Raw genomic sequence first — 25936 nt, 5'->3', positions numbered from 1 at the left:
ACTGCACTTGGCCTAAAGTTGATTGCATGACATTGTTCTTAGTTTTCACTTACATATCGTACGTATATTGCCCAACAAAACCAATGCCCTTCTTTCGTCCCCCTCCTAACCTTAACCCTTCGCTTACCCTTACCCACCACACACACACACACACACACACACCTCAGTTGCTGTTGTGTGTGCGCGCGATTTGTTTACATTGATTTCGTTGCTATACACAATCAGAGGCCCCGCCTAGGTTTTCCCCTCAGACAGAGCAAAGCATTCGCAATATTATTGAAAAAAAAAAGTACATATATATAAAATCCACTTGATTTTGCAGCTCTTGTTAAACTTTGGTTTCTATTCTGTTTGTGGTGCTACGTTTTGCGGTTTATATATATTTATATGCCCCGACACCGTGGGGTATTATAAAGTTGTATAGAATTTGCCAAAAGGCTCAACTAGGTATTGCTCATGTTTATGTTTAACTACATATATATATATCGCAGTACTAAGGCTTCTTTTGTTATGGTATAGATTATTCGTTTTTTTTTTTTAGCAGACTCTGACTGTATCCGTTTAATTGATAACAAGCTAATTTCTTTGTATCTAATCGCCAACTTGCCTATAATTATGACCATAATTGCCTCAATATATTTTATTGCTTTTATAGATAGAATCAATCGAAAATGTTCTTACAACTTTTTAATATGTGCACGAATTTCTTATAAGTAATTGTGCTACTATATAGCTTTAAAAAGGTTTCATGGACATAAAGGCCTTCAGGTATATCCCTTGTGCCTATTATAAGATTCCGTTCAAGATTAACTGTATATTTCAGGTGAAATAGGCCCAATTGATATGTTTGTTTGGCAGGGTATTTAATCTTCATCAACACAAACTGAAAAGCTTTCAAATATATTTTATTTGGTTCCTAGATACTTGAGTGCATTTGAATTTATTTAGTTTCATTTTGTTTGGTCTATGCAATGATAAATGTTCAAGTAATAAACTTGAAAAATGCCCATTTTAAGGCATTCTAAGAGAGGGAAAAAGTGGGACGGTTTCGCGGTTTCCCGCTTCGATTCTCCTGTGTTAAAAAAAAACTTCACTTAGTTTTTTTTCTCCCTACACGTATGTAGGCTAACGATGGGGCAAACGCGCATGTGCGTTGATGACTAAGACAAATTGTTCTCACCGCATGTGTCAGTCGGTTAAAAATAGTTGAAATATGGCACATACGGAAATATATTTGAAATGTTTTTCAAGTTTTGCACTTAACAACTGAGCCGAAAAAAACGCTCCAATCAATGAGTCTATTAAGTGCTAGAAGTAATTACTTTTAATTACCCCAAAAACTGAGTCAAGGCAGCTGTTCTTTTTTTTTTTTGTTGTTGCTAAACTTGCGATTAAGTTAATTATTTCATCTTGAAACGATTGTCGGAAGCAAGCTTATATAACTTTTAATTTCATTAATTGATTACTTATCGTTTGAAAAGTACAGAAGCACAACGGTTCAACGGTTCTTAGACCTGCTGTGCTCGGTATTTGTAACTTATAGCCAAAATAAGTTGCTGTAAGTATTGCTAATAAAAAAGTGAAGCTTGGTTTAAGATTGTCGCCTGATAGTTAATACCCTGTTGTATAAGAGTTTAATGTAGAATGATCTCTTATCATAGAAGGCCTTATCAATGCGATTTGGTCATAAACTGCCTTTGGTTCTGTCTCCTACAAAACTTTCCTTTTTAACCGAAGTAACCTGTATGTCTACATTGGGTTTTTTTCTTGTTACAGATGTTGTTACAGATCGTCCGTTCTAAAATTAATGATCCGTTATGTTCGTAAAGCAATTTGTGCATTTATAATAGCAATTTAGTTTAGTCATTGAGAGAGTACCATAAAAAAGCCGGCGACATAAATGTGGCAAACTTTAAGCTTTCCGATAGTAACAAACGATAATGTGCTGCAATGATAAAGCCGAAGTCGCAGTCAAAGTATAAGTGGAAAATGCGATAGAGGAGCGCCACAACTGTTGACTTGCATTAAATGCAAAAATAATAGAAAACATGAAAGCTGCAAAAATAAAAAAGTTTCCTTTTGTTGTTGCTTTCACCATCATCAGGAGCGCAAAGAGCAAGAAAAATGTCTGTCTGTCTGTCTGTAAATTTATATGTATATACACATATATATTGCAGTTTTCATGTCATTGTCACCAGTTCTCTGGCATTTACAGCTGCAACAGAGTTTTCAGCACCCAATGTAGAACTTTTTAAAAACTTATGAAGATGGAGAGCGTGTCAAGCACGACACGAAGTAGAAATTGCAACTTATAGAGCTGCAATAATCAAAATAGACTAACTACAGTATGCCCTAGCTAAACGCAACGACTTTATAGTGGGCCCATTGTGAAAACTGCGTCTGCTTCGCAAATAATGCCAAACTTCAAAAAGAAAAAACTCTTTAGAATAAGAATAAGTAATAAAAAATATTTGCTGCAATTATTTAATTTTATATTATTATCTTGGAAAAATTTGGAAAACAGTTTATTAAGAAGTAGAGTGTCTCGATAGAGAGTTGTATATTTTAAATAAAATGAATAATAATTACGACTTTATTATAAAATTAAAAGAATATAGAATATTTCATGAATATTCTACTTTTTTGCTTGAAATAAATATACACGAATTTTGGCATTTATTTATATTTACTGCACGTGTTGCTTTCAGGCTTGAGTCACGACACGCGCTCATCTCTAGCAGCCAAGCTGTCCACAATTTTCGGATCAGCCTCTTTGCTGTTGTTACTGCCGTTTGGGCTCTGCAAGTTGACGTGTCTTTTGACACTTTGTCGGCTTTTGTGTGCTTGTGGTACTTTGATGCCCTATTGAAAATTCAGATAGCTACTTAATTTGGTCGGCTTGTTGAGGTGTACGCAAAATTGAGGAATACATTGAATGTAGTTCAAAGAGATTAAATTCAGATGCAATATTTTTCGTAATGTCTTATAATTTTTTGATAGATATTTAAAGATAATTTTGGATTTATTTATTTATAAGATAAACTATTTGCCTGAGATATATTTTGTCAATCTTCTGTGAGGGCATTTAAACTTCGACCCAACAGAGGTTTTTTATCACATATTATTGTTGCACTCTTGTGCTGCAGCATTTAATTAAAGTTGATCATGTTGCGTTTTGCGGTAGTTATTGTTGCATGTGCCCGCTGCTGGCTAATTGAAGTGTCATTAATTTGTGTGCATCAACATAATTGCACATAATTATGAATAAGTCATAAGTCATTTTGTTGAATCCGAAAGAGTTTGGGTTAATTTTTCTAGAGTTGCGTAGCCTCCCCTTAATCCGGGAAATGTTTTAACTCGGCTGGCTGCCGTGACCCGCTCTGTTGACCCCACTTACTTATATTCCCATTGTTTTTGTTGCTCTTTTATTATTTCGTATATGTTTTTCGGCTGCCTCTTGTGTTAAAATTTGTTGCCGGTTGCGCGTGAGTGATTTACATACCTTTTTTATTTTTTTAGCAGGGACTGGCTTTTTATGCCCTCTAGTAAACACAATTTCCACGTGCTATTTGAAAACATAACACAAAAAAAAAACAAAATTGTTAAAGCAACCTCCATTACGATATCTTCTCATGTGCATTATTTTCATTAATTTGTTGTTGTTCTTTTATGTTTTGCTCTTTGGTCAGCTCTATGTATATTCAATTTATTTAAAATTTTTGTAAGCTCGCTTTTTACTGGAGTTTGTTGAACTTCCTGTGGCTTGTCATAGTTAGTTTCATTTTCTTCATTTACTTAGTTTTGGATCTGTGGTATAGCTGGTGTTGTTTGTCTTTCTGTTTGTGTAAGCTTTAAGCATTCGTTTGGAAAGAGTTTGACCGAAATTGGCTTTGAACTGAATTGAGGAAATGTTAATACCAAAGCTAAATTCCACTATCCAATCGTTATTTGATACATATATTCTTTATGAACTTTTTAATATTTTTAAAGATTTCTAATATAAAAAATAGCGGGTATAACCCGGCTTTGCCCGTGCATGTATATTATAAAATCAATTTAAACAAAAAGCTATGAAAATGATTTTGAATCTGAGCGGACTAAAAACCAGCAACTTTCATATAAAAGTTTTCCTCCCATTTTTCCACTGTTGCGAATGGAATTCCCAAATCGCTGAATCACGTATTGATTATATTTTTAGAGCTTTAAAAACAAGTTTAATGCAAATCGGACACAACTTAAAATTCACCAAAAAAAAACTTTATATACACTTTCCACCGAAAAATGTGATACACGTCTTAAATGATTTTTCATATAGATCCTTGAAAGTAAATTTGGCGCGAAACGAAATCTTTAAAACACCTCTCAAATGCATTTGAGGAAAGATTTTTGAAAATGACTTTTTGGGCGATCGAATGGTAAACAAAAAAGGATCATACAAACGTTTGTTCCACACTTGCGGGGGGAGTTTCCCGGAACATGTTGTTTATTGTTTTCTTCTAGAATATTTGTGAAAATAACTGTTTATTATTATTCTATCTACCACTGTCATTCATATTTCTCACACTTTTACTGGCAGTCTAAAGTTTTCTGATTATAAACTGAAATTGGCAACATCCTCACACTTACCAAGCAGCATCACCACATAATGGGATGGTCTTGTGCTTACCACAACTCAACCTCTATCCCCTTTGTGAACCAAAAGTCACGTAAAAACTCAAAAATGGCCTTTACGGCGGCAAACCTCGTCAAATTGATTTTTGTGGCAAGTAAATAATCAAATTAGCTTTGCCATTCATCGCCGTTCTTATATAATATGAGAGCGGCGCCGGGCACAAACCCTAAAAACCAACGAAAAATCAATCCCCATCAGAAGGCAAACGCCCCAAAAATTGAAGTCATTAGTTTTGGCATAAAACAAAAAAAAAAAAAAGAAACACCCCGACAAAAAGCCACAAATTGGAATTTATATGCATATATATATATATTGCCTAAAGTTCATGATCACGTACCCAACTTCTTAGCCAAGTTAGGAGCCAGCGGATTGGCATTGTTTAAAATGCAATAGCGCCACATTTCTGTGCCCGGTTTTGTCCCCGATTGTCTCTGCCTCTCTCTGCCTCTGCCTTTGCCTCTGCCTCTGATGAGCCGCATCAATCAGCGCTGCCATTGTCTGAACTTGAAATCGACTTTTAAACAGGCCAGGCCAGTCATTCGGGCAGTTAACTTGGCCTGGCCAACATAAAAGCCTAATGATCAGCGCCAGCGATTGAGTTACATGCAGCAAATCTCTGACGATCGCAGAATCGCATTCAACTCCTTCTAGCTCCTTCGCCGCGCGCCTTCCTTTCAACTGTCCACAGTTAATCACGAGCTGGCCAAAAAGAATGCCAGATTAAGCCAAAGGGAACCAGTTTATTTTTTATTTTCTTCGGAGCGCCGGCATTGAAGTACCTTCGTTTCTTATTATACCCTTAGCTAATGGGTATAGAAGGCATTGTTTATAAGGTTAAGATTGGAGTTGGTCTGAAAAAAAAATTCAACAGGAAGTTCCTTCATGTTTTCCAACTGTTTCGAATAGAAAGCCTATAGACTACAGTATAGAGTATATAGAGCTGTGGGAGTGAGTTGAGCTGAAAAGCAGTTAGAGTAGGATAGAAAGATGGAGAGTGCTGGAGACAGAGATGTGGATATAGAAAGATTAAGAGAAATAGAAACATTGAGAGGGAGAAAGGAATAGATGTAGAGAACAGAGAGCAGAAAGATATATAGGAAAGATATTGAGAGGCAGAATGAGGGAGGCAAAAGGATAGTTATGCTTAAAGGCCGGAAGAGATAGAATAAGGAGAGAGAGCTAAGAAAAGAAGGTCGTAGAGAGAGATCGAGCGAGGGAAAGAGCGAGAAAGGAAATGAAAATAAGTCGCAAGAAGGATGACTTGAAAAGCTTAAAGAGACAGAGACAGAGAGACAGTAGGTATGTCGAAAGATATAGATAGCCGGAATAAGGCAGGCAGAAATATAGACGAGATTAAAGCAAGGCAGGAAGAGACGGAATAAGGTGAGATTCAATTAAATAAAGGCATGAAGAGATCTAAAGAGGGAGAGAGTGAAAGAAAAGGGACAGGTTGATGATGGAATAATTATAACTTATATACAAATCGTAATTTTTGTTTCTTCCAAATAGTTCCTTAAAAAAATGCACTCTTACATTTTACATTAGTTTAAGAACAACACGAAAACTTGTTAACATTCAGAATGCAGCAAATAAGTTTCTTGAGCTCCCTTCGAACAAAGTATAAACTTTTAATGGAGATTATTAACCGCGACTTTTTGGTATTTTTGGTGAGAGCATTATAACTTCGACTTGCTTGTTGCATAGTTGTTTTTCGCGCGAGCTGACTTGTTTTTGTAAATCAAGTTTGCAGTTTTTGGAGTTGTTGGCGCTCTGCGATGTTTGTTATTCTGCGGGACGTGGCGCAACTCGTTTTTTGGTCTTAAGAGTTGCTCAGAGGTTCGCGCTGCGCTGGCTGCTTGGCATATTTGTTGGCCAACAACAACAGCAACAACAGCAACAGCAGCCACAACAATAACACAAACAGTCAACAAGCAAAACGTGCACGCCAAAATATGCAACAAAATATGCAACTGCAACAAGAACAAGAAGAAAAAGCAGCAGCAGCAACAGCAGCAACAATTTCAACAATGGGCAGCGCCTTGGGGCGCGTCGTCATTCCGTCTAGCTGCGTTTTGGTTGACTTGTTAGTTGCATTGCTTTCGTTGATGTTGTTTTTGTTGTTTTTGTTGTATTTGGGGTCGGGTTGCTTGCTTTGGCTATCTGCCAATTGTTTGGCAAATTAACAGCGAAAAGGAGTTTGCAGCAACAACACACAACCGAACACCCTCAAGTTGCTGCTGTTGCTGTTGCTGTTGCTTCTACTCCTGTTGTTGCGTGTTGTCCTTCTGCCTTGCAAAATGTTGCCAAACATTTAAATATGCCTTTGTTTGGCTTTTCAGTTCAAATGAGCTTGTCGTGGCCAAAAGTTGCCGCCGCCAGTTTGCCCAGCGTCTGCGTTCCACGATAATCTGCCGCATGCCAGTTTCTTGTTGTTGTTATTGTTATTCATATACCTCGCAGCACCTAACAATAAGCGCGGGGTATGCTCACACTGCTTAGGCTGCTCTAAGTATAACAATTTCATTCAAGAATAAGCTCGGAATGGTTTAGCTCAACACTCATCCAAATAAAAAGCTCACATAACTCTATCGCTCGATTTACTGCATAGAATCTATAAGCATAAAAATCTAAATGTTTAAAAAACAGTCTGTTAGTACGTAGGTAAAGATATTGAAAACTCTCTTTAGGTTGGCTTAATCTTATTAAAATAGCAACATTTTATTCCCTTTATTCGTAGGGTTTCAAAGCACGTAATTGCTTAACTTAAAGTTTAAATTTTAACAAATTTAATATCTAAGGTAAAGCTTTTCGGTAGGATATCGAGCGATTAAGGGCGTGTGTAAATTATACCGAAAACTTTTCTTCTCGAAATTCTCTACCGAATACAGGGTATTACCTCAACTTATACACAGACCCTTAAGCATTGGCTATTGTTACTGACTGCGTTTGGCAACGTCTTACATCTTGGCTTAGTGCGTTTATCTTCATTATGCCATTGAATTTATTCATGCATCCATATTTAGTTAAATTACACGTTCGGGATAAGCTGCGCTCAGGCGCATCCACACGGCAGAACTCAATTGCCAGCCGCTCCCCATTCAATCGCAATCTGATCTTGCTCCAACTGCAACACTCAGCTCGTCTGTTTAAACTAATTAGTTGAGTGTGTTATTTTTGTACATTTTTTTCTTAATTTATTTTTGTGGATTTCCAAGAAAATCTTCGCGCAGATTTTCTGGCGTACGTAATTAGGCAACCAGTTTTTGCCTGCGCTTCGGGTTCCATTGCATTATTAAATTATACGACTGGCATTAAAATCGTTTTTCTTTCATTTTCGGTTTTCTTTGCAGGTGAGCGAACTGTTTTTCCTTCGGACAGCTACTACACAACTCCCTTTTTATTGCTGTAAATAACGTGGTAAATATTTGCATTTCTAAGAAATTTTCGAGGGCTCTTACAGCAAAATTGTTGGGTTGTGGCTCTTTATCCTCCTTTTTGACTTAAGTCTAAATGTTTAAGCATCGTTTTGGTTGAAATCGAAATATACATTAAGGGTTTGCAGCTTACTGGATGATAATGATAATGGAGCTGAGCTATTTTGAGCAAAGTTTTTACAGCAAAGTGCATTGAAAGCAAGTTTGGTAAATAAATGCTATGCCTTGTTGGCAATTATTGTATCAGATGCTAATTGTAATTCTTTGGCAAAGTTTCTTTTGGTTTAGTTAATGAAAACTTAGAATCGAAACATTTAAAAATAAATATGAATACATTTTTAATGAGAGCTTATATTATTAAAAAGACATATTTTCATGCTTTATGTAAGACACATAACTATTCCTGAAAAATATACAAATAGAATAATAGAATAGAATAGAATAATTGCAATTGGAACAAATGAATTTCTTAATTAAGGCTTCATAAAAATCTAGAATTGTTTTACTCTCCTATATAAAAATGGAAAAACCTGCTTGCTTTATAGCCGTTCAATCTGATGCTGGTTTTTAATCAACTAGACAAAAATACAATAAAATCGACAGAAAAATTTGCCAATGCATTGGTCTGTGGTTATTTAGCTGCTTCTTAAGCCGAGCCGATATGGGAGAGAGGGGAAAAAAACTAAACCGGCAACTGCATCGTCGTCAACTGGATAAACCAAAATGTCAGCAAGTTTTCAGTCTTTGGGGCTTCTGTCGATGCCTCTCTTTATTTTTTACGACTATGGCTAAGCCGTATACGTATCTACAAGATATAGATATGGGCATCTATGTCTGTGTGTGTGTGTAACTGTGTGTGTAGATAGCAGTAGACATTTTATAGGTTAACTGCTTTGGCTTTGGCTTTGGCTGACTTCACCTTTTTACGCTCGATCGGTTTACAATAAATAAAAAAAAAAAAACTAGAGAACTATAGCGAACTGAGAAGTCGTTCGGGTAGCGAAACAATAAATGTGAAACAAACACAGCTTTTTGTACTCGAATGCTGCCAATAAAACAATAAAATGTTGTCTTATCTTGACACAGCAAATCAATTTCAAGGGGAAGAAAAACTTGACTTAAAGCGGAAACAGGCGGTTGGCCAGTGAATGGAAATTGCTCAAGTATTTGTTGCTGTTGTTGTATTTGCTATTGTCGTCGTTAAAGTTTTGCAATTAAAATGCCATTGAGGTGTTGTCCATGTTGTTGTTGTTGTTGTTGTTGCTCTTGCAGCTTATGTTGATTTTCGTTGGCTTTAATGAGGCACGCGTCTCGGCCATGTTTCCAACATGTGCGCCCGCTATAGCCTAAAAGTTGCCCAACAGCATTTTGGTTTTGGCTTTGCTTCATCTCTAATATCTATCAAATAGCATTAGAAAGTCTGTATTTTAAACCGCTTTTAATTTTAAGTATTTATTGAAATATAAATACATATATTATATTTAGATTCTTGCCATTAAGGCACATTCTAATTTGCCAGCAACAATTTGTCTAAAACGGATTTAGACTTTAAAGATAATTACCCAAGGCTTAATATTATTACAATGCATATGCATAACATTTTTTAGTTCCATCAGATTTTATAAAAAGGTTTCTGTAGGTTGTTGAATCTGTTGTTTAACAAAATAAAAAACAGCTTACACATTTATTTTTACTTGATTATTTGTGGAAATCTTTACTGTTAAAAATAGAAGTTAAACATGCGTGCAAATAAATGGATTTGCAACTAATTGATAACACTAGCTGAGCTATTCGTATTTTGAGCGAACATTGACAATTGCACGATAAACGATTGTTTGCGCTTTATCGATAATTGCTTTACAACGAATCACACACAAAAAATACGTGACGCTTTCTTGGGTTGCATGTAAACCGAATTATTTGCAGCACACGCTAAAAAACTTGAACTATTGCAACTGCAACTCGCCCCGCAGCAAATGTGAATGCAACATAAAACATGCAAGTGGAAGAAAAAATGTACATCAATGTAAACTTTATGGCATTTGTTAACTAAAGCGGCACTTGCTCCATTTTCTATTTAACATTTTCCCCATTTTCCCTTTCCCATTGCCATTTTACATGTTTGTCGTCGCCTGCACGACGGCTGCTGCTGCTCCAGCTGCAGAGTGTGTGAAAAATGTAACAATAATTGAAATTTAATAGCCGCGACGACAGCGTCCACAGTTGCCACAAGTTGCAACGTCAAAAAGAGCCTTGTGAGCGCAGGACGAAGAGAAACTCATTCACGTTTACTATTATATTCATAGGCACAAAAAATATCAAAGCAAGAGTGCTCTTTGCGAGTTTTCTTGACTTATGGATACCCTGTAGGAGATTTTTCTATCTACGCAAATTACAAAATTTGTTGTCTAAAGGTCTTATAATGGTTGATATCGGGAACCATACGAGCTAGATAAGTGTCGTGTTTGAGACAGGCAATCTACTCTTCTTTTGCCCATTTACATTGGGTACAGGGTATAAAACGGTACATGTCGCGAAATCGCCGCTGGCTGTGGCTCATGAAAAGCTTGTAACTCAAAATAAAAGTGGGTCAAAAGCTGTAAATGATATTTGTTCTACTTGGTTTAAGATGTTGTGTGGCGGACACACGCACAAAACCCTCTGGAACTTCCTTTATGCCTTTATATGTGATTTGTTTGCCTGAAAGCTTCAAAAGAAACTGCAACAGAAAGAAACTGCATAATCATCATATACTTAATCAACAGCATCAGCATCCACAGCTCACGGAGTCATTAACATGTTGATATGTGTTTTTTATGAAAAAGAAAATATAAAAAAAGGCGTTCATATATATACACTCATACACGCTCGAATACGTGTCAAATTTAACAACAGCTTGATTTTTTATTTCTTGTGCCCTGTCAAGACACCAAACAGTCTCGTATATAAGTGAGAAGCCATTGAACTTTTGGGTTCCTATATAATGCAATCTGTAGACGTCAACATTAACCGGGAGCTCACTTCGGAGATCGGACAGTAGTAATTAGCACATGAATGCTAAGTAACCACAGTCCAGATCGCATTTAGCTTTTATATAATGTAGACACAGCATGCTGAAAAACAATTTAATGCGCCCCAAAAATACCAGTTTTCAAACCATGTAATTTTGTAATTATACTTGCTTAGTGGCTGTCATAATTTGTGCTCTGAGGCTAAACATTTGTCAAGGAGAAGGTCAACACTGATAAATTCGGCAGATAAAGAAGGTTAGCAAGAAACAAGAGCTAACGACAACATTTTTAAGCAGTGGAAAAAATATTTGATATCAATTGAATAAATAGAATAAATAATTATGGACATTTTTAAAAGAGTTGAAAATTATGTTATCCTAGTGAAAATATCATTTGTACCTACGGTAAGAATATTATATAAAATATCATTAGATCTTACATATGTACATTTATATGTTCATCTAAAAGTTGTTGTCATCGTTAAATATACATTTGAAAGAAGAAATTCCAGAATGATTATAATCCGTAAATTGAACCAGTTGCCAAGGAAATTACTGAACCTCAACCCGTAGCGAACCGTACGTATATATATTTTTATAAATGATTCGAAATAGAAAAAGCATTTAATGTTTAATGGGTTTGGGTTATCTTATGTATTTTAAAATGCTTACATTTTATGATTTCATCTTATTTCGTAGCGTGCAATTGTTCTCCTACAGGAAGAAGGTGTATAATATATCAGATAATCGGATATCAAAAAGAAAGAACGTTGCAGTCAAGTGCAATATGCTCTTAAGAAAAGCTCATCAGCTATTATTATAATTATTTTTTCGAATTGCCACGCCCCCAGCACTCGTAGCCATATTATCCTTAAAATCCCCAAAATCCTCATATAATCGTGTTTGTTTACGAGTTTATATCGCAAATACAGCAATAGGAACATTGCAGAGCAGCAATATGCTCATCTGACTTTGTGAACCGGTATTAAAAAGTGTTTACAATCCGTAAAACCAGTTTCATTTAAGCCTTGCACTTTCCCCGAACAAATGGCACTGGAAATGACGGTGCCATAAAATAAAATTAACCTGTCCGCTTTGCTAAAACCCAATTCAATATTGCCTCACATATCTGAACGGGACTGTAACTAACAACTATTGAGAATCTCCACAAATAATTTGTAATGCAAATTTGACTGTTGCTGCGCTGCTCATTAAAATGAATTGTTTGGAAAATATTGCACTTGACATTTGCAATTTACAAGCACATCAAAGCAGCGGCTGACAATGATGTGAAATTAGCAAATGGAATAAACATTGAAAGCCATGTATGTTGGCAACTCTGGCTAACGATTTGTGGATAGTATGAAGGCCAGATAGTTAGCTGGGGGAATAAAAACAAATAGACATAAGTTTATAAAGTGAATGCGTTTCCTGTTTTCGTCTTTTGACTCGAGCATCATTATCAACAACATGATTAGTCAGATAATTATAATCAGCATTGTGCCAGCGGGTATCTGGCTGTCTGGCACATTTCCTTGGCACATTATTAATATGCACAAGTCCAAATAAAGTTGGGCACAACAATTTTAATGAAATCTTTATTAGGTTTTATGAAAACATCAACAGCCGACGGCAGAGCTAGCAACCCAGCAATCCAGCAGCCCAGCAGCGCCCATCTCCTATTCCCAGAGCTGAGTTTTAGTCGCTGGGACTGTGGTTGGGGTTGGGGTTGGGGTTGGGTCAGCCAGACTTGTCAGCCTGGGTCACGCCTCGAGATCACATCAAAGGGGTCGCTCTTGGGTTCGCTTAGTGGGTTCATTGCGGGTCGTTGCTTAATTTATGTGGCTTTCGGTATAGTTTTTTGTTTGTTTTTATTTTATTTTTTATTTCCCTCGGCTTGTTTGTTTGCTGCAAAAGTTTTGCTTCTGCTTTAAATTAATTAATAAACTGCCAATTTCAACGCTAACACTAGTTTTTTATACCCTTGCAGAAGGTATTATAATTCATAGAAGTCGACATCTCCGAACCCATAAAGTGTATATATTCTTGATCAGTATCAACAGTCGAGTCGATATAGGCATGTCCGTCTGTCTGTTTCTTTGTAAAATGGTCTCTCAGTTTTAATGTTATTGTCATGTAACTTAGCAGAAGTCCCCCTTAATGTTGCATGCATTACATATGTCGGAACTCTATGGATCGGACAACATGAACATCAACTATTTTCCCTGTGCTTCTTAGATACGGACAAAGCATTATGATACGGTTCTGCCTGTTAGGGTATTAAAACGTCGGCGTGCCGAAGAAAGCTCTTATTTCTCGTTTTTAATTCTCTTTATTTTTTGTATTCTAGTTCTTTGTAGTTATGCTTCTATGTTTATGCAAAAAATGTATATAAACATGAATGCGTTTCAGCATTTGTTTCGATTTGCATATTTAATTATAAATGCCGCTCCAATTATAGGATTTTTTTTTTATTGATTTACTGAACAGATTTCAGCATGCAAGTGTATATATAGTTCATAATTTGTTAATTTGGTTGCATTTGTGTGGTGAACAATGTGGATTTATTCGAGGAACAATTAATAATAAATGCCTATTGAACGCATTTCGCATTATTGTATAAAATTATTGTGCTAATTAATTTTTGAGCACTTTTATTTAAAAGCACATGTATAAAAGATGCCCACAGCAAATAAAATATATAAAACTAAAAAAATGTAAGCAACAAATTAATCGCATTACTCTAATGAACTTAGAATCAAAATTAAACTAGAGTTGAAATAATGATCGAACGAATAATTAGTTTAGTTTGCCTTAGGAATGAGAAATTTAGAAATACATTTCTTTGGGGGAAACATTTAGAAATTATTTATTTCAGGTTTGTTTGAAGCCAGTTTAGTTTGTTTAAAGCTATGGAAGTTTAAAAAAACTAGAAAGAACATGCGCTTACATATATGCTAAGGCTCTCTGACGTTTACATTAATAGTCGTAAGAGGTCCAACCCAAAAAATACATTAAAACGTCGTTTAGATATCAGAAAATTCAATTAACTATTGATTTTGATAAGAATGGAATAAAATAAGTGAAAGTAGCCAAAAGCCGACGGACATGCGTATTATCAGCTGTATGTCGAACCCTTGGAAATTAATTTCCTCATATTCGGGTGCACTCTAATTAAGTAATTTAATAGGAAGTCAGTTGGGAGCAGTATAATCTATATATAGCGCCCTGTGGGTAGTTAATATCTGCAGGTCGAGTGCAGCAGCCTCATAACTAGTTTTTCCAATATCCCATTTCTCAAACTGCCCTCAAAGTACAGAACGCTGACCAGCAATGTGTAAAAGGTGACACAAATGCGCATAGGCTGATGTGCAGCGGGGTGAGTCAGTGCGGGGGTGGATTTGATTCTACTCTATGCGGAGACGAAAGCAACCACTCAAAGTCCGGAAAATACGTGCGAAAAATGCGACAGAAGAAAACTGTGAAAAACTGTGGACAGCTGGTGACAAGCAATTGTTGTTCTTTCAGGGGAATGGGCCGGCATAGAAGAGGGTAGATCTGTCTAGCTGGCAGGCAGGCAACGTGACTGAATGCCATTTGGCATCCAGGTTCACTTATTCACGTGTTGTTCACTGCGGTTTCCCATCGGGTTTTTCCTAGCGGCTACGCGCCGGATACACGCGCCAACTCCAACCGGATGTAATTAAGGATTTTGCGTGCCAAAAAGAAGAGGGCGACGCACAATTTGCCACTACTTGGACTCTACCAGACAGTTAACAGGGTGTGCGTGTGCGAATTTTGAACTGAAGTATACTTTATCTAATCGTTTGTCTCTTTGATTAGTCCATCATCGGCTTTCGGGGGTTGGGTGAAGGTTTCATCAGTAAGGGCCTCACGCTGGTGCAGGAAACGTGTGAAATCCTTGTCATGCTAATTACATGCACATCTGAGGCTCTAGCCAATTGGGGCTAATTATGTCTGCATGTGTTGCGGAATTTTGTGGACTAATTAAAATAAACAAACAATAAAATCAAGTATTCCTTCATGACTGGTTCTGTGACTTGGATAAGTATTTGTCATGTGTTTAAAAAGTCTTAAAGCACTTTTGTAGCTTGTTGCCAGGCTTAGATACTTGTGTAACAGTGCCAGATTTTAACTTTGTAGGATGTAATATAACAGACATGCGAATTATTTATATATTCCACACAAAGAAATCTCAAAGATAAAAAATGTGGCAAGTCAACGTGCTTTGCTTGCGTATTCGCAGCTTATTATCAATTCTAAGGAGGCCATAGCTTAACAAAAATCCCAAAATCACAAAAATCACTCTTGAAATTAATTTGCAAAACCCATAAAACCTATAAAATACACCAAACAACTAGAAAATCATTTAAAGGATGGCGAAAGAACTGTTTTATATGCAGCCGGAAAAACAAGTTTGATTTTTGGCTCTTTTTTTGCGCGTTTTTCTCTTTAGGATCTTTTACTAATTTGGTCAAATCAAATAAACAAGTCTAACCGAATAATGTAATTTATGGGCAAAAGTCAAATAAATTTATTCACAGCAGACAAAACGACGGCATCGCTAGGCAGACTAATAAACCCCTCCGCCTATGCCCCTGTTCCACAGCTCTAACCACTTAAACCCAAGGGGCCCAAAAAGCAGTCACGAGTGTTTCGTATAATAAAATAAAAAGCAACAAACACTCACATCATAAAATAACTATATCGACTTCAGATTAACGGGGAACCAAAGACGACGACGCGACTTGAATTTCTACGCAATTTAACTTTCGCATATGCGAATAAATAACAAAAACAACATTGTCTGAAATGGCATAATAAATGCGATAACAGGGCTAACGAAAAAACAAGTAAGAGTTCTTTAGTATCAAGTGGCCCACTAGAAGATATCCCGTACTTCCTTTTACACATATGTAAGCCATAACCGCGGAGTGTTATCCAAAGGGTAATTTATATTTATATGTGAAACGACAAATATAATTAAAGGAATATATATTCCAAATTTTTAGCTTTATTACTCACAGTTTTTTTTACTGCCTGTTATATTTTATTGTAAAACATCCCTATACCATTTTTATTTATTTTGAGCAGATAACAGGGTATAAAAAAAGCTAGCCTAAAAAGCTGCAGAGCATTGCTTACAAATATATCGATATATGTTTGTCTTTGAAATACGAGAAGCAGCTAGCAAAAAAAAAAAACTTCCAATATTAAACCAATAATGGCATAGACTTTGGCGACTTTTGGCCCAGTCCCAGCACCGTCTCTCCATGAGGTCGTTTCATTTTCTTCATTTTTACATTGCAGCCAAGAAACTCATTTCGAAATAACCAAGGGCAAAAGCTAAAAGTACGTTGAAAAGCACAACAGTTGCCAGACCCTAGAATGTTGACATTCTGTCAAGTTCTTTCATATATCCAAAAATAGTAAAGGACATTTGTTGGTTAAAGTTCGAAGTAGACTTTCAGTTCTGTTTTATTAAAGAAATTAGCTGTTCCTATTTATTGTTGCTATGTGCAATTCGTATATTCCCTTAATACGCAATAATAATAATATTCCCTTAATAAGAAGTTGATTATTCAGTTATCAAAACACCCCGCAAATATTGCAATTTATTACGAAAAACATTGTCGAGCCTCTGATTTTTGTGATAGTTAAGTTAGTCAGAAATATGTTATTTATGATCTTAGGTACCTAAAACTGATATGTAATTTGACAATTTGATACACCATTTTAATTTATTACTTAAAGACTTTTATTGACCACTAAATAAATTGATAATTGAATAATTTAAATTATAACATAAAATTCTGGTCTGCAGTAAGATAAGCTAACGATCGACTATTAACGGCTAATAGAAGGCTTTTTCGTTTATAACTCCTAAAGGGTTTAAACATGAAAGCGAAGTTCTTAGCGGAAATGTCTGCAGACATCAGATTTATATCTGTTTGTTTTAATATGAACATTTAAAGAAGTTTCGCCATCCAAACTAGGTTTTAGCAGACTCTCTATTGCTTCTTAATCAATCTAGATACATATATATTTTTGAAAAGTGTGAAAACTCAAAGAAATTTTTATTTAACAGCTCCAATTTGTAAGTGTATAACAACCTTGAATGTTAAGTTTATGTGCATCGTAAATTTTCATTGTTATTTTGGCGACATTTTGCACATCATCTGACACATGCTTCCTCTTGCCCCAAATTTTGTTGTACCGCAGGGACAGACATATGAGCTGCCCGTATTGCCATTGCCATCCAAGTATATAATATAATCATGATTTTAAGCAGCTTTAATATTCTACTAACTCCCAGTCTTCATCTCCCGTTTGGCGCCCAGATCCCTTAGACAGCGATATCGGGATTGGGCCATATTCTCAACTACGGCTTGTAGGCATGCAATTTTTATTATTATGTCGAAAGTTTTTGCCTCCCCAGCGACGACAACAACGCGGACAGCTCGTGTATTTGTTTTGTTATGTGTTATGTGATAAAGATGAACTGGTCAGAAAACGTAGTGCCCAAACTAAGAGGAAGATGCCGTCATACGCAAGTATAATAAAAAGGATAGGCACAGCCATTTGATGTAATGTGCTGGATTTAATCTTTGAAATTGCGTGTCCCACAACGCGCTTTGATTTCGCTCTCATTTTCTTATTTTTTTTTTTGTTTTTCGACTTTTCTTTTTATGTTCGTCAAGATGTGACAACAAATTGGATTCTGACATCAGTAATGAGCGTCATTTGCTTATCCCATTTATTTTTCTTGGCTGACTGAAATTTGTAAGGCTAAGGATCTGTGCATGAAGCATTAGCATAAGACATAGGGAAGTGCTTTACAATCATTTGATTGGCCTATAAGACAAAAAACGTTCAAATCTCTTTGATTTTATTGAGAAAAGTAAAGTTTTTGTGCGGTAATTGTCCATTTAAAGAACCTATATGTGGTCGAAGTTGCAGGCAATTTGTTATGTGGCGCCCAACATGGGTTCAGAAATGCATCAACATTTATAAATTGACTGTAATTTAAGTTAAATGTTTGGGATTTAATTCTATTGAGTTACTTAAGTATTTTATGGTAACTGATAAATGTTATATGGTCAAGGGTTAAACCCATTCCTTTAATGGCGCTCAACGTGGTGTTGCAACTTATAAATTTTCGCTGCTATTTAAGTGAATGTGTCTCGAATTGCATTTTTAATCACATTTCTACAGCTATTCATTTTTTTACTTTTAATATTGAATCATTTTATTTTGCGCAGGGTGTAAAAAATTGAATGTGCTTGCACTCAATCGCATTTCCGCAACTTATATCATGATTACATGGAATATCGTCTATTTTTTTTTTCTGCTTTCAACAGAAATTACTTTTTTGCTTTTGACTGGATGAATGGGTAGAAAGCAGCATCAGCAGGTGCAATTGGACTTGAGTCATAAAGTTTCCATTTACATTTATTTTGTGCTTTTTGCTTTTCAGGTACTTTGCTCATTTATGATTTATCAGTACAAATATTTGTAAAACCATTTTCCGACTGCCAGTTATGCAAGAGATGGAAATTTCGAAAAATAAATTAAATACAGTTGCTTATCTCATATTGAATTAATAACGAGCGACGTGTGATAACTAAAAGCCTTTGCTTATCAGTGTAAACAGAAAACTGTGCGCTGAGAAAATTGGATCACAATCAATTTTGGCTTGAACTGAATGCAAAAACTTGTATCTTCCAATTCGCTCGCCTTTTTTCTTTAAGAGGAACCTTGACTTTAATCGCGCCACGATAGGTGATTACGCGTATCTCTCAAGTTGATTTCCTTAGATTCATTTAAAACTGTATTTGTTTTATTGCTTTTTTTTTTTTTTTTATTAACAAATGTTTGTTTTTGATCAAACGCTGTGGCCCATTTTTAAGGGCGCCACTTGTTTGTACTTTTTTGGTGTCTTCAAATGTGGAAAGTCTTTATAAGCCTATGCGATAAGATGGCTTACCTTGACTAAGGCAATGCGTTTTATGGAAATAAAGTTTGTTATTCATTTTGATGTTTGGTCTTAAAAACGTCCCACTTTAATAACTTTTGAACATTTGTATGTTTATGCAAATGTTTTATTATTTTAGAATGAGCTGATCAAAAAATTTAACAAATAAAGATGTGTTAAATAACTTTTAGCCTCTAACAATATTCAATAGATCTTTTAAAAAATGTTACAGAACAAATAAAAAGACTACCAAAATAGGTCTATAAATTTATTTCAAATAATACTTCATCAAAAAGAGTGCATATTAGGCAGATGTACTATACACTGAAGCATGTCAATCGTAATTGCACGTTATATGTTGGTCCTGAATGTTTTGATGGCTTTTTGGTCTTTTGTGGAGAAGAGAACTTTGTGAGCAATTATTGTTGCTTGAAATTTTGAAGGGCTTAATTTTCATTTTTTCTTCTGTTTTTCCGTTTATCTCATTGCGATTTAGTTGTCATTTTCATAAAAACCACTCTTTTAACATATTATTCAAAAGTAAATCCAGCACATGTGTGTGCTTTTTTCTAATACCCATGACTTGATCAAAAATTCTGCAAATTCCATTACGAAACGAAATTTAACAACAATAGCGAAATTAATCACACCTGGAAACTAAAATGTCAAGACTGACATCCATGTCAACAATGCGGTTTATACAGACGCTTAATATTAGATTTTTCCCATACAAAGAGTGAGAGAGACGGGAAGAGCGAAAGGGAGAAACAAAGTGAGAGACTGGGTCCGAACGGTGCGTGTCCTGCGAATGTTGTCTATTTCCACTGGCGGCGGCGACGGCTGCGGCGACAGCTCCTTGTGCGTTGACAAAGTGCGTTGTCGTCGTCACGCGGCAATCGCAATGTTTATTGTCAACAGACAAAGGTGGGGCGCCTCAAGTGCTTGTCGAGAGGGGCGAACCACTTTACGCTGGCTAGGTGTGCCTAGGCGCCAGGCCCGGGGCCCAAGTCGGGCGAGGTCTTAAACGGCGCCTTGGGTGAGGTACACTTCATTTTTTTTTTTTATTTTGAAACCAGCGAGGGTCCTGGCATGGTCTCCTGGCCGGGGTTGTCGTGTGCCTCGCTTATACTTTACACTTGTCTGGACATTTGATTAATGATGCTTACGTGTCTGGCCATGTTTGCAACCATTGTTGTTGTTGTTGTTTTGGTTGTTTCTTGGCATTTCCATTATATTCAGTGTCATTCAGGGGCTTTATACAACTGATTTTTTATGAGCTACACTTGCAGCCACCTTGCCAGCCTTTGCTTAATTAAGTTTAAGTCTTCACAGGGTTGATTTGCCATTTCTACCCCAGCCCCGCCCACCTGTCTCGAGTGGCTTTCAAATGGTTCCTGTCGGCGTCTCTCCTAACACGCCATCTGAGTTATGTGTCTGCCCTGAGTCATCCAGTTACATGTGGCTGTTTTTCGCTTTTCAATTGATTGCACATGTTGTATTCAATTGTCTATAGATAAGATAAACCTCAAATACCTGTCCATCCCACACTCATTGCATTGATAAGCGTGTAGCTTGTTTGTTTGTTCACACCCTGTAGCTGTTCAGAATATGTAGGCAATGGGTATATCAAGTTTTACAAATTTAATTTAACATGTAGAATTAATGCCACATTAATCAATTTTATTCATTCTCATATGAGTACAATGAGCTAAGTCGACATACTTTGCCCAAAGGCAATATAAATATTAAAACGAGTAAAGCCAATGCTAAATGCAAAATGCAAAATGCTACTATAAAATAAAATTGACAACGAAAACGAAATCAAAATCGTCGTTTTTCTTGGCGACCATGATCTTTCTAAATGCAAATCATGACAATTGTTAGCGAAGATATAAGAAGTAAGACACTAAGTAACTCGAAAGCTTGTAAGTTTTTTGATAGCTTTTCGTTCTTTCCCAAAATGGACAAATACCGATCTAAGCATATACGTTTTCTAAGTACCTACCCAGAGTATCTTTCAGTCGTACACTTCCGATTACTCCCACTCTTGCTATCACCTATAGAATATCAGTGTTTATTATAACATTATTAATAATTAAACACCAATTCATAATTGCCAGCTAATTGGATTGCTGTGTCCCATTTGCAAAAGTTTTATTAATTTTACCATTAGCGCAATGTTATGTCAAATACTATTATTACTGCTTTTTTTTCTCTTTCCATATTTTGCCCACAATGTTTACAGTTATTTCATGTGTGGTTTTAATTAATTTAACTTGCAAGCCAAATACAATTACATAAAAAGTTTTTATTGCGCTACTAACATGAATGGCAGGCACATACGTATAAATATTTATATATATAAATATATATATATATATATGTACATACATGTCTGTGCTTGTGTGTGTTACACCTGATGGCACCCTCTTGTAAATGTCGCATGCATTGTAGTTAAATCTAATTGGATTGTTATTGCAACCTGTGTGTGCCACATGCTACAGTCCCTTTCCTACACATTAGCTGATGGAGCTGTAAATATGTTGGCAACTCTAGAACAGAGTTGTTGTTGATTTATAAAGTAGAAGCCAAGTGGAGTAAGAGAAATTCATTGTAGTACATGCTAGGGTTAGTTTGCAGCAAATAAATAAACAGGTCCTTAAAGTTATAATAAACCCGAGGAAATGGAAAGCATACACTGTGATATTTACTCATGTTTGGCGGGGAAAATTGTTTAAGCAGACATATATGTTCAGAATAAAAACCGTTTTGCTAACTGTAATTTAAGCGAACATTCTTGGCCAAAATATACATATAGATGTTAAAAGCAACCAACATTTTTCGCAAATTTAACATTATTAATAATATAAGGCAAAATATCAATTATAATACTTACAACATTCGGTAACTTAACATTTGTAGTTTTAAAGAGCTTTTACACGTACACAGTACGTGTAAGCAGCTCGTTGAACTTTGCTCATCGCTGCTAGGCCTTACAACTATTAGAGCTTTTAAAAGCTCACCAATACATGCAACGCATGCACACTTGCAATTCTGTGTAATTATTTAAAACGTAATTTGTAATTTTATGCTTTTAATTTTTGCTTCCCTTCTTCTCTATTTTCTCTCTGTCCACTTTGAACGTCGTCATCGTCGTCATTTTTGCTGTTGACCTGCACTTGAATTGCACATTTGCTTCTCTGCTCGTCAAGTGCATGTTTGTTTTCGTTGTTGTTGTTGTTGTATTTGTCGCAGTCGCGGTTACTTTGTGCAAAATTGAAAATAATTAAACCAGAAATTAGTAGAGCGTAGCAGGGGCCGGCTTCTTTGTTAGATTTTGCCGTGCCCTGTCCCCATTTACATGGCGGTTGGTGTTGTTGTATTTTTTTTTAGTTAACGCCCGCAGCAAGGTTGTTTTTAAAGTGTTGACTTAATTAGAGAACGAGTGTGTGCCCTGTAATTGTGGTATGTTGTCTGCCAATCCTCACTCTTTCTGTGTACTTTTATTAAAGCACATTTTAGGTTGCTGCATTTAAATTATTTAAGGTGTTTTATTTTAATTCGCATAAGATATTTCTTACACTTCCTAGAGAAGGTAATTAAGTGATTTTTCATAGCTTGCTAACATAATAAGCTTTTATTGTTTTCTTATAATGAACACATGTTAAGCGCAATTTTTTTAGTTATGCTTATTTGATGTTCTATTTAAAAATTGTTTGATTGTAAGTGTCTCATACAATATTTCATTTTATTTTAAAATTATTCAATCGCCTGACGGTCTTTCTCAGTGTATTTGACTGCAGTTTGTGCTGGCAACAGCAGACCTTAATTGTGAATTCTTTTATGTGTCTGGAATACTTTGGTGTTGCAGGCTGCCTGCTGCCAGCTGCTTGCCTTTTCTGCCAACAATGCGCAACGCTGCAACATGTGGCACTAATAACTGTTGCCACTGTTGCGCGCAAAATGTTGCTGCAACTTTTTATGACGCTGTTGCTAGTGCTGTGACCGTTTAGTATGCTGTACCTTCTTTGTAGTTGAACCTGATGTCTGGTCAGTTGGCTGCAGTTGGATGCATGTGTTGCCTGCCACAAAAATTAAACGGCAACAGCAGCAGCAGCCCCAGCGTGCAACATGCTATGGCCAGGCATTTAAGCTATTTCGCCAATGCTCGCATAATGTGCGTCGCTCTGGTGTTGCATTTGACATGCGCTCCACTTTTCCTAGCCCCGGTTGCATGTACTACCTTCATACCCTCTGCATTGGGCTCATGTTGCAGCCGCTTGTTGTTTCAGTAAGCTTATTGCCTCACGTTTGTCGGCTGCCAATTGGATGGCACTTGTCCTCCCCTCTACGTCTCACTACCCTTTTTGCACACGTTTTAATTGATTTTACCGTTTGCTCAGGTGCGCGCAGCACCGCTGCAACACCTATTCAATTGCCCCACAATAGTGCAACGGTAATTCCTGTGAATTCCAAAAGCTGCCCAGTTGCTGATTATTTTTCACGCTTCCGCTTTCAAATGCTTTCAATGCTGTCAAATTTTCTGCCAATTGTGCTAAATGCCTAATTGGTTTTCAAGTCACAATTAACCAGCCTTCATCAATGATACACTGTGGCTAAACTTTATTGATATATTGAGTGTAAGCAAATAAATGTTTAACTATTAAATAATATAATTAGTAATGAGGAAAGTGCTCCCCCAAGTAAATCAAAGATAACTCAATTGTCAAGTTCAGCTATTGTAAACGTCAGTTTAAAAATTTTATCTTTCGCTTTTTCATAGACTTTAAGAATGACCTTTCCCATTTAAAGCGTGTGTACTGTGACGACTGGCTTTTTTGTTGCCACCCCTGAAACTTCAGTTCGTTAACATAGTTTTTCAAATCCATAACGGAAGTTTTTGTTAAAATCAGATGTCTAATAATATCTAATAGTACTAATAATAGTATATCAATAACTTCTAAATATAAGATTGTTTGCCCTGGCTGATTTATTGGTGATTAAACCACAATGCGGTAAGATCTAGGAAGCTGAATATTTCACTGTAGCTATCTAATGTGATGTAGATGCACGCTAAGACGGGGTTTTGGGAAATTCTTAGTGGAAATGGGGGGTCAACAATTTGGTGGTGGCGTTTCGCCCTCCATGGGTCTACATAAAAATTCGTTTGAGACGTGTTGCAAAGCTGGGTTAAAACCGTTAGTGACATATAAAACCTAATCTACTGATATTTTATTCTTGTATGAGTCTAGGAACAGTAGCCAATTGAAATATTGTATTTGTGATCAGTATAAATATAAATCAAACAACTTTATTCTATTTATCAACAAATATTTGTAGACCAATTAACATTTATTTATCTTGTATTCCAATTGTATTTACAGGTACGTACGCTCTGCTGATTCGTTTCCATTCACACGCCCTAAACAACAAATATTCATCCATTCACAAATTGTCAGTGCGTAAGTCTAAACACATATGTTATTTTTGGTTTTTGGGCGTTACCATCTGATCAAATAATATGGGAATTTATTTTCGTCACAAGTGCCAAAAAGACAAACGAATTCTACAAATACTACACATTCTGTTGTTTCTTGCTGTGAGTAGAATAAATAAAAAGTTTGCTTCTGATTTGAGAAATGTGTGTTCACATTTTGTTTGAATTTGAACATCGCCCAAACAAATTGCAAAATGAACTTGACACAGTTTTCAAAAATGTCTTTCAAATGTGCATATTTTGTGCCATTAACATAAGAAGCGCGAATCGAATTTCAATATAAAAAACAAGTGTGAACAAAACCCAAGCGAAATGCGGTGAATCAGCTAAGTTCGCAATGCGACAGCTGTAAAGATATTTTAGATATACACATCCAAATATATATATGTGTGCAAATATTTGGTCGTAAGAAGCGCTTTGAGGAAAGCAATCGAAAGGTTTTTTAAATATTTGCTAAGTTATCTAAAGTTAGGACTCTTCAGAGGTAATATTAGATATTTGTTTATAAGATCTGATCAGAAATTTTATACATTGACACATACGTTTTTCTAGCACCTAACTCCGAATGCGAAAAGATTTGCACAGATAACAGGTAAAGCTATTTGAAGAATGCGAGATGTAAGTGGTATTGCTCAAAACCATTTCAAGAAAGTTTGAGAAACATATATATATAGCAAATATATGCAAAAAGAGCAAGAAAAATATACGCCTTGTAATATTGTCTTGAGGAAAATATATGCATTGCGAAAGCTGTGTTAATATGCTTAAAATATTTGTTAAACAAAACTAACTTCGCTTGCTATGAAATAATTATTCTTACTATTCTTCTGAGAGCTATCAGAGTGTTGTCTTTGAGCTTTCTCGGTATATCTAAAAATTGTTTCAATTTTATTGTAAATGGGTGTAAAACATATATTTTCTGACCCACTTAAGATGTTTCCTTTTAGTGCTAAAGGTGTGGTTGCTAACCAGACATTTATAAAGTATTGGTTTTTTTTGCCCAATGTAACTGGTTAAGAATGAATTTCCTTTGATTGTATAATGTTCTTTTTTGATGATCTCAAAATTTCAAAGCAGTTCTTTGTGATTCTTGATAGGTTTGTTTAACACTGTTATTTCTTGCACATTGACAACGACTACCACACTGACAACTTTTAAGCACCGTTTTAGCTGTAGATACGACAACAATATAATTGTTTATTCAAAATCGTGAACAATATCAAATCGATGCTTCTTTCACAGCTTTCTTGTTTTATTTATATATTAAACTCGGACAAGGTTCTTGTTTCTGGAGGTGGCAAATTTAGTGGATAGGAGGCGCTCTTTG

General features: G+C 35.9%; 1 protein-coding gene across 1 annotated transcript in view; it reads left to right on the top strand.

Moving 5' to 3' along the window:
* Positions 1-24628, top strand: part of Kdm2 (Lysine demethylase 2) — a 63098-nt gene extending 38470 nt beyond the window's left edge. Inside the window, exon 6 of the mRNA XM_070206864.1 lies at positions 24497-24628. Coding sequence (XP_070062965.1) covers positions 24497-24514 — 18 coding nt within the window. The 3' untranslated portion in view covers positions 24515-24628. The remainder of the gene's footprint in view (positions 1-24496) is intronic.
* The last annotated feature ends 1308 nt before the right edge of the window (positions 24629-25936 follow it).

The sequence above is a fragment of the Drosophila virilis genome, chromosome 2, assembly GCF_030788295.1.
Source record: "Drosophila virilis strain 15010-1051.87 chromosome 2, Dvir_AGI_RSII-ME, whole genome shotgun sequence".
NCBI classification, from domain to species: Eukaryota; Metazoa; Arthropoda; class Insecta; order Diptera; family Drosophilidae; genus Drosophila; species Drosophila virilis.
Note: the sequence above shows the minus strand (reverse complement) of the source record. Positions and strands in the feature narration are given on the sequence as shown.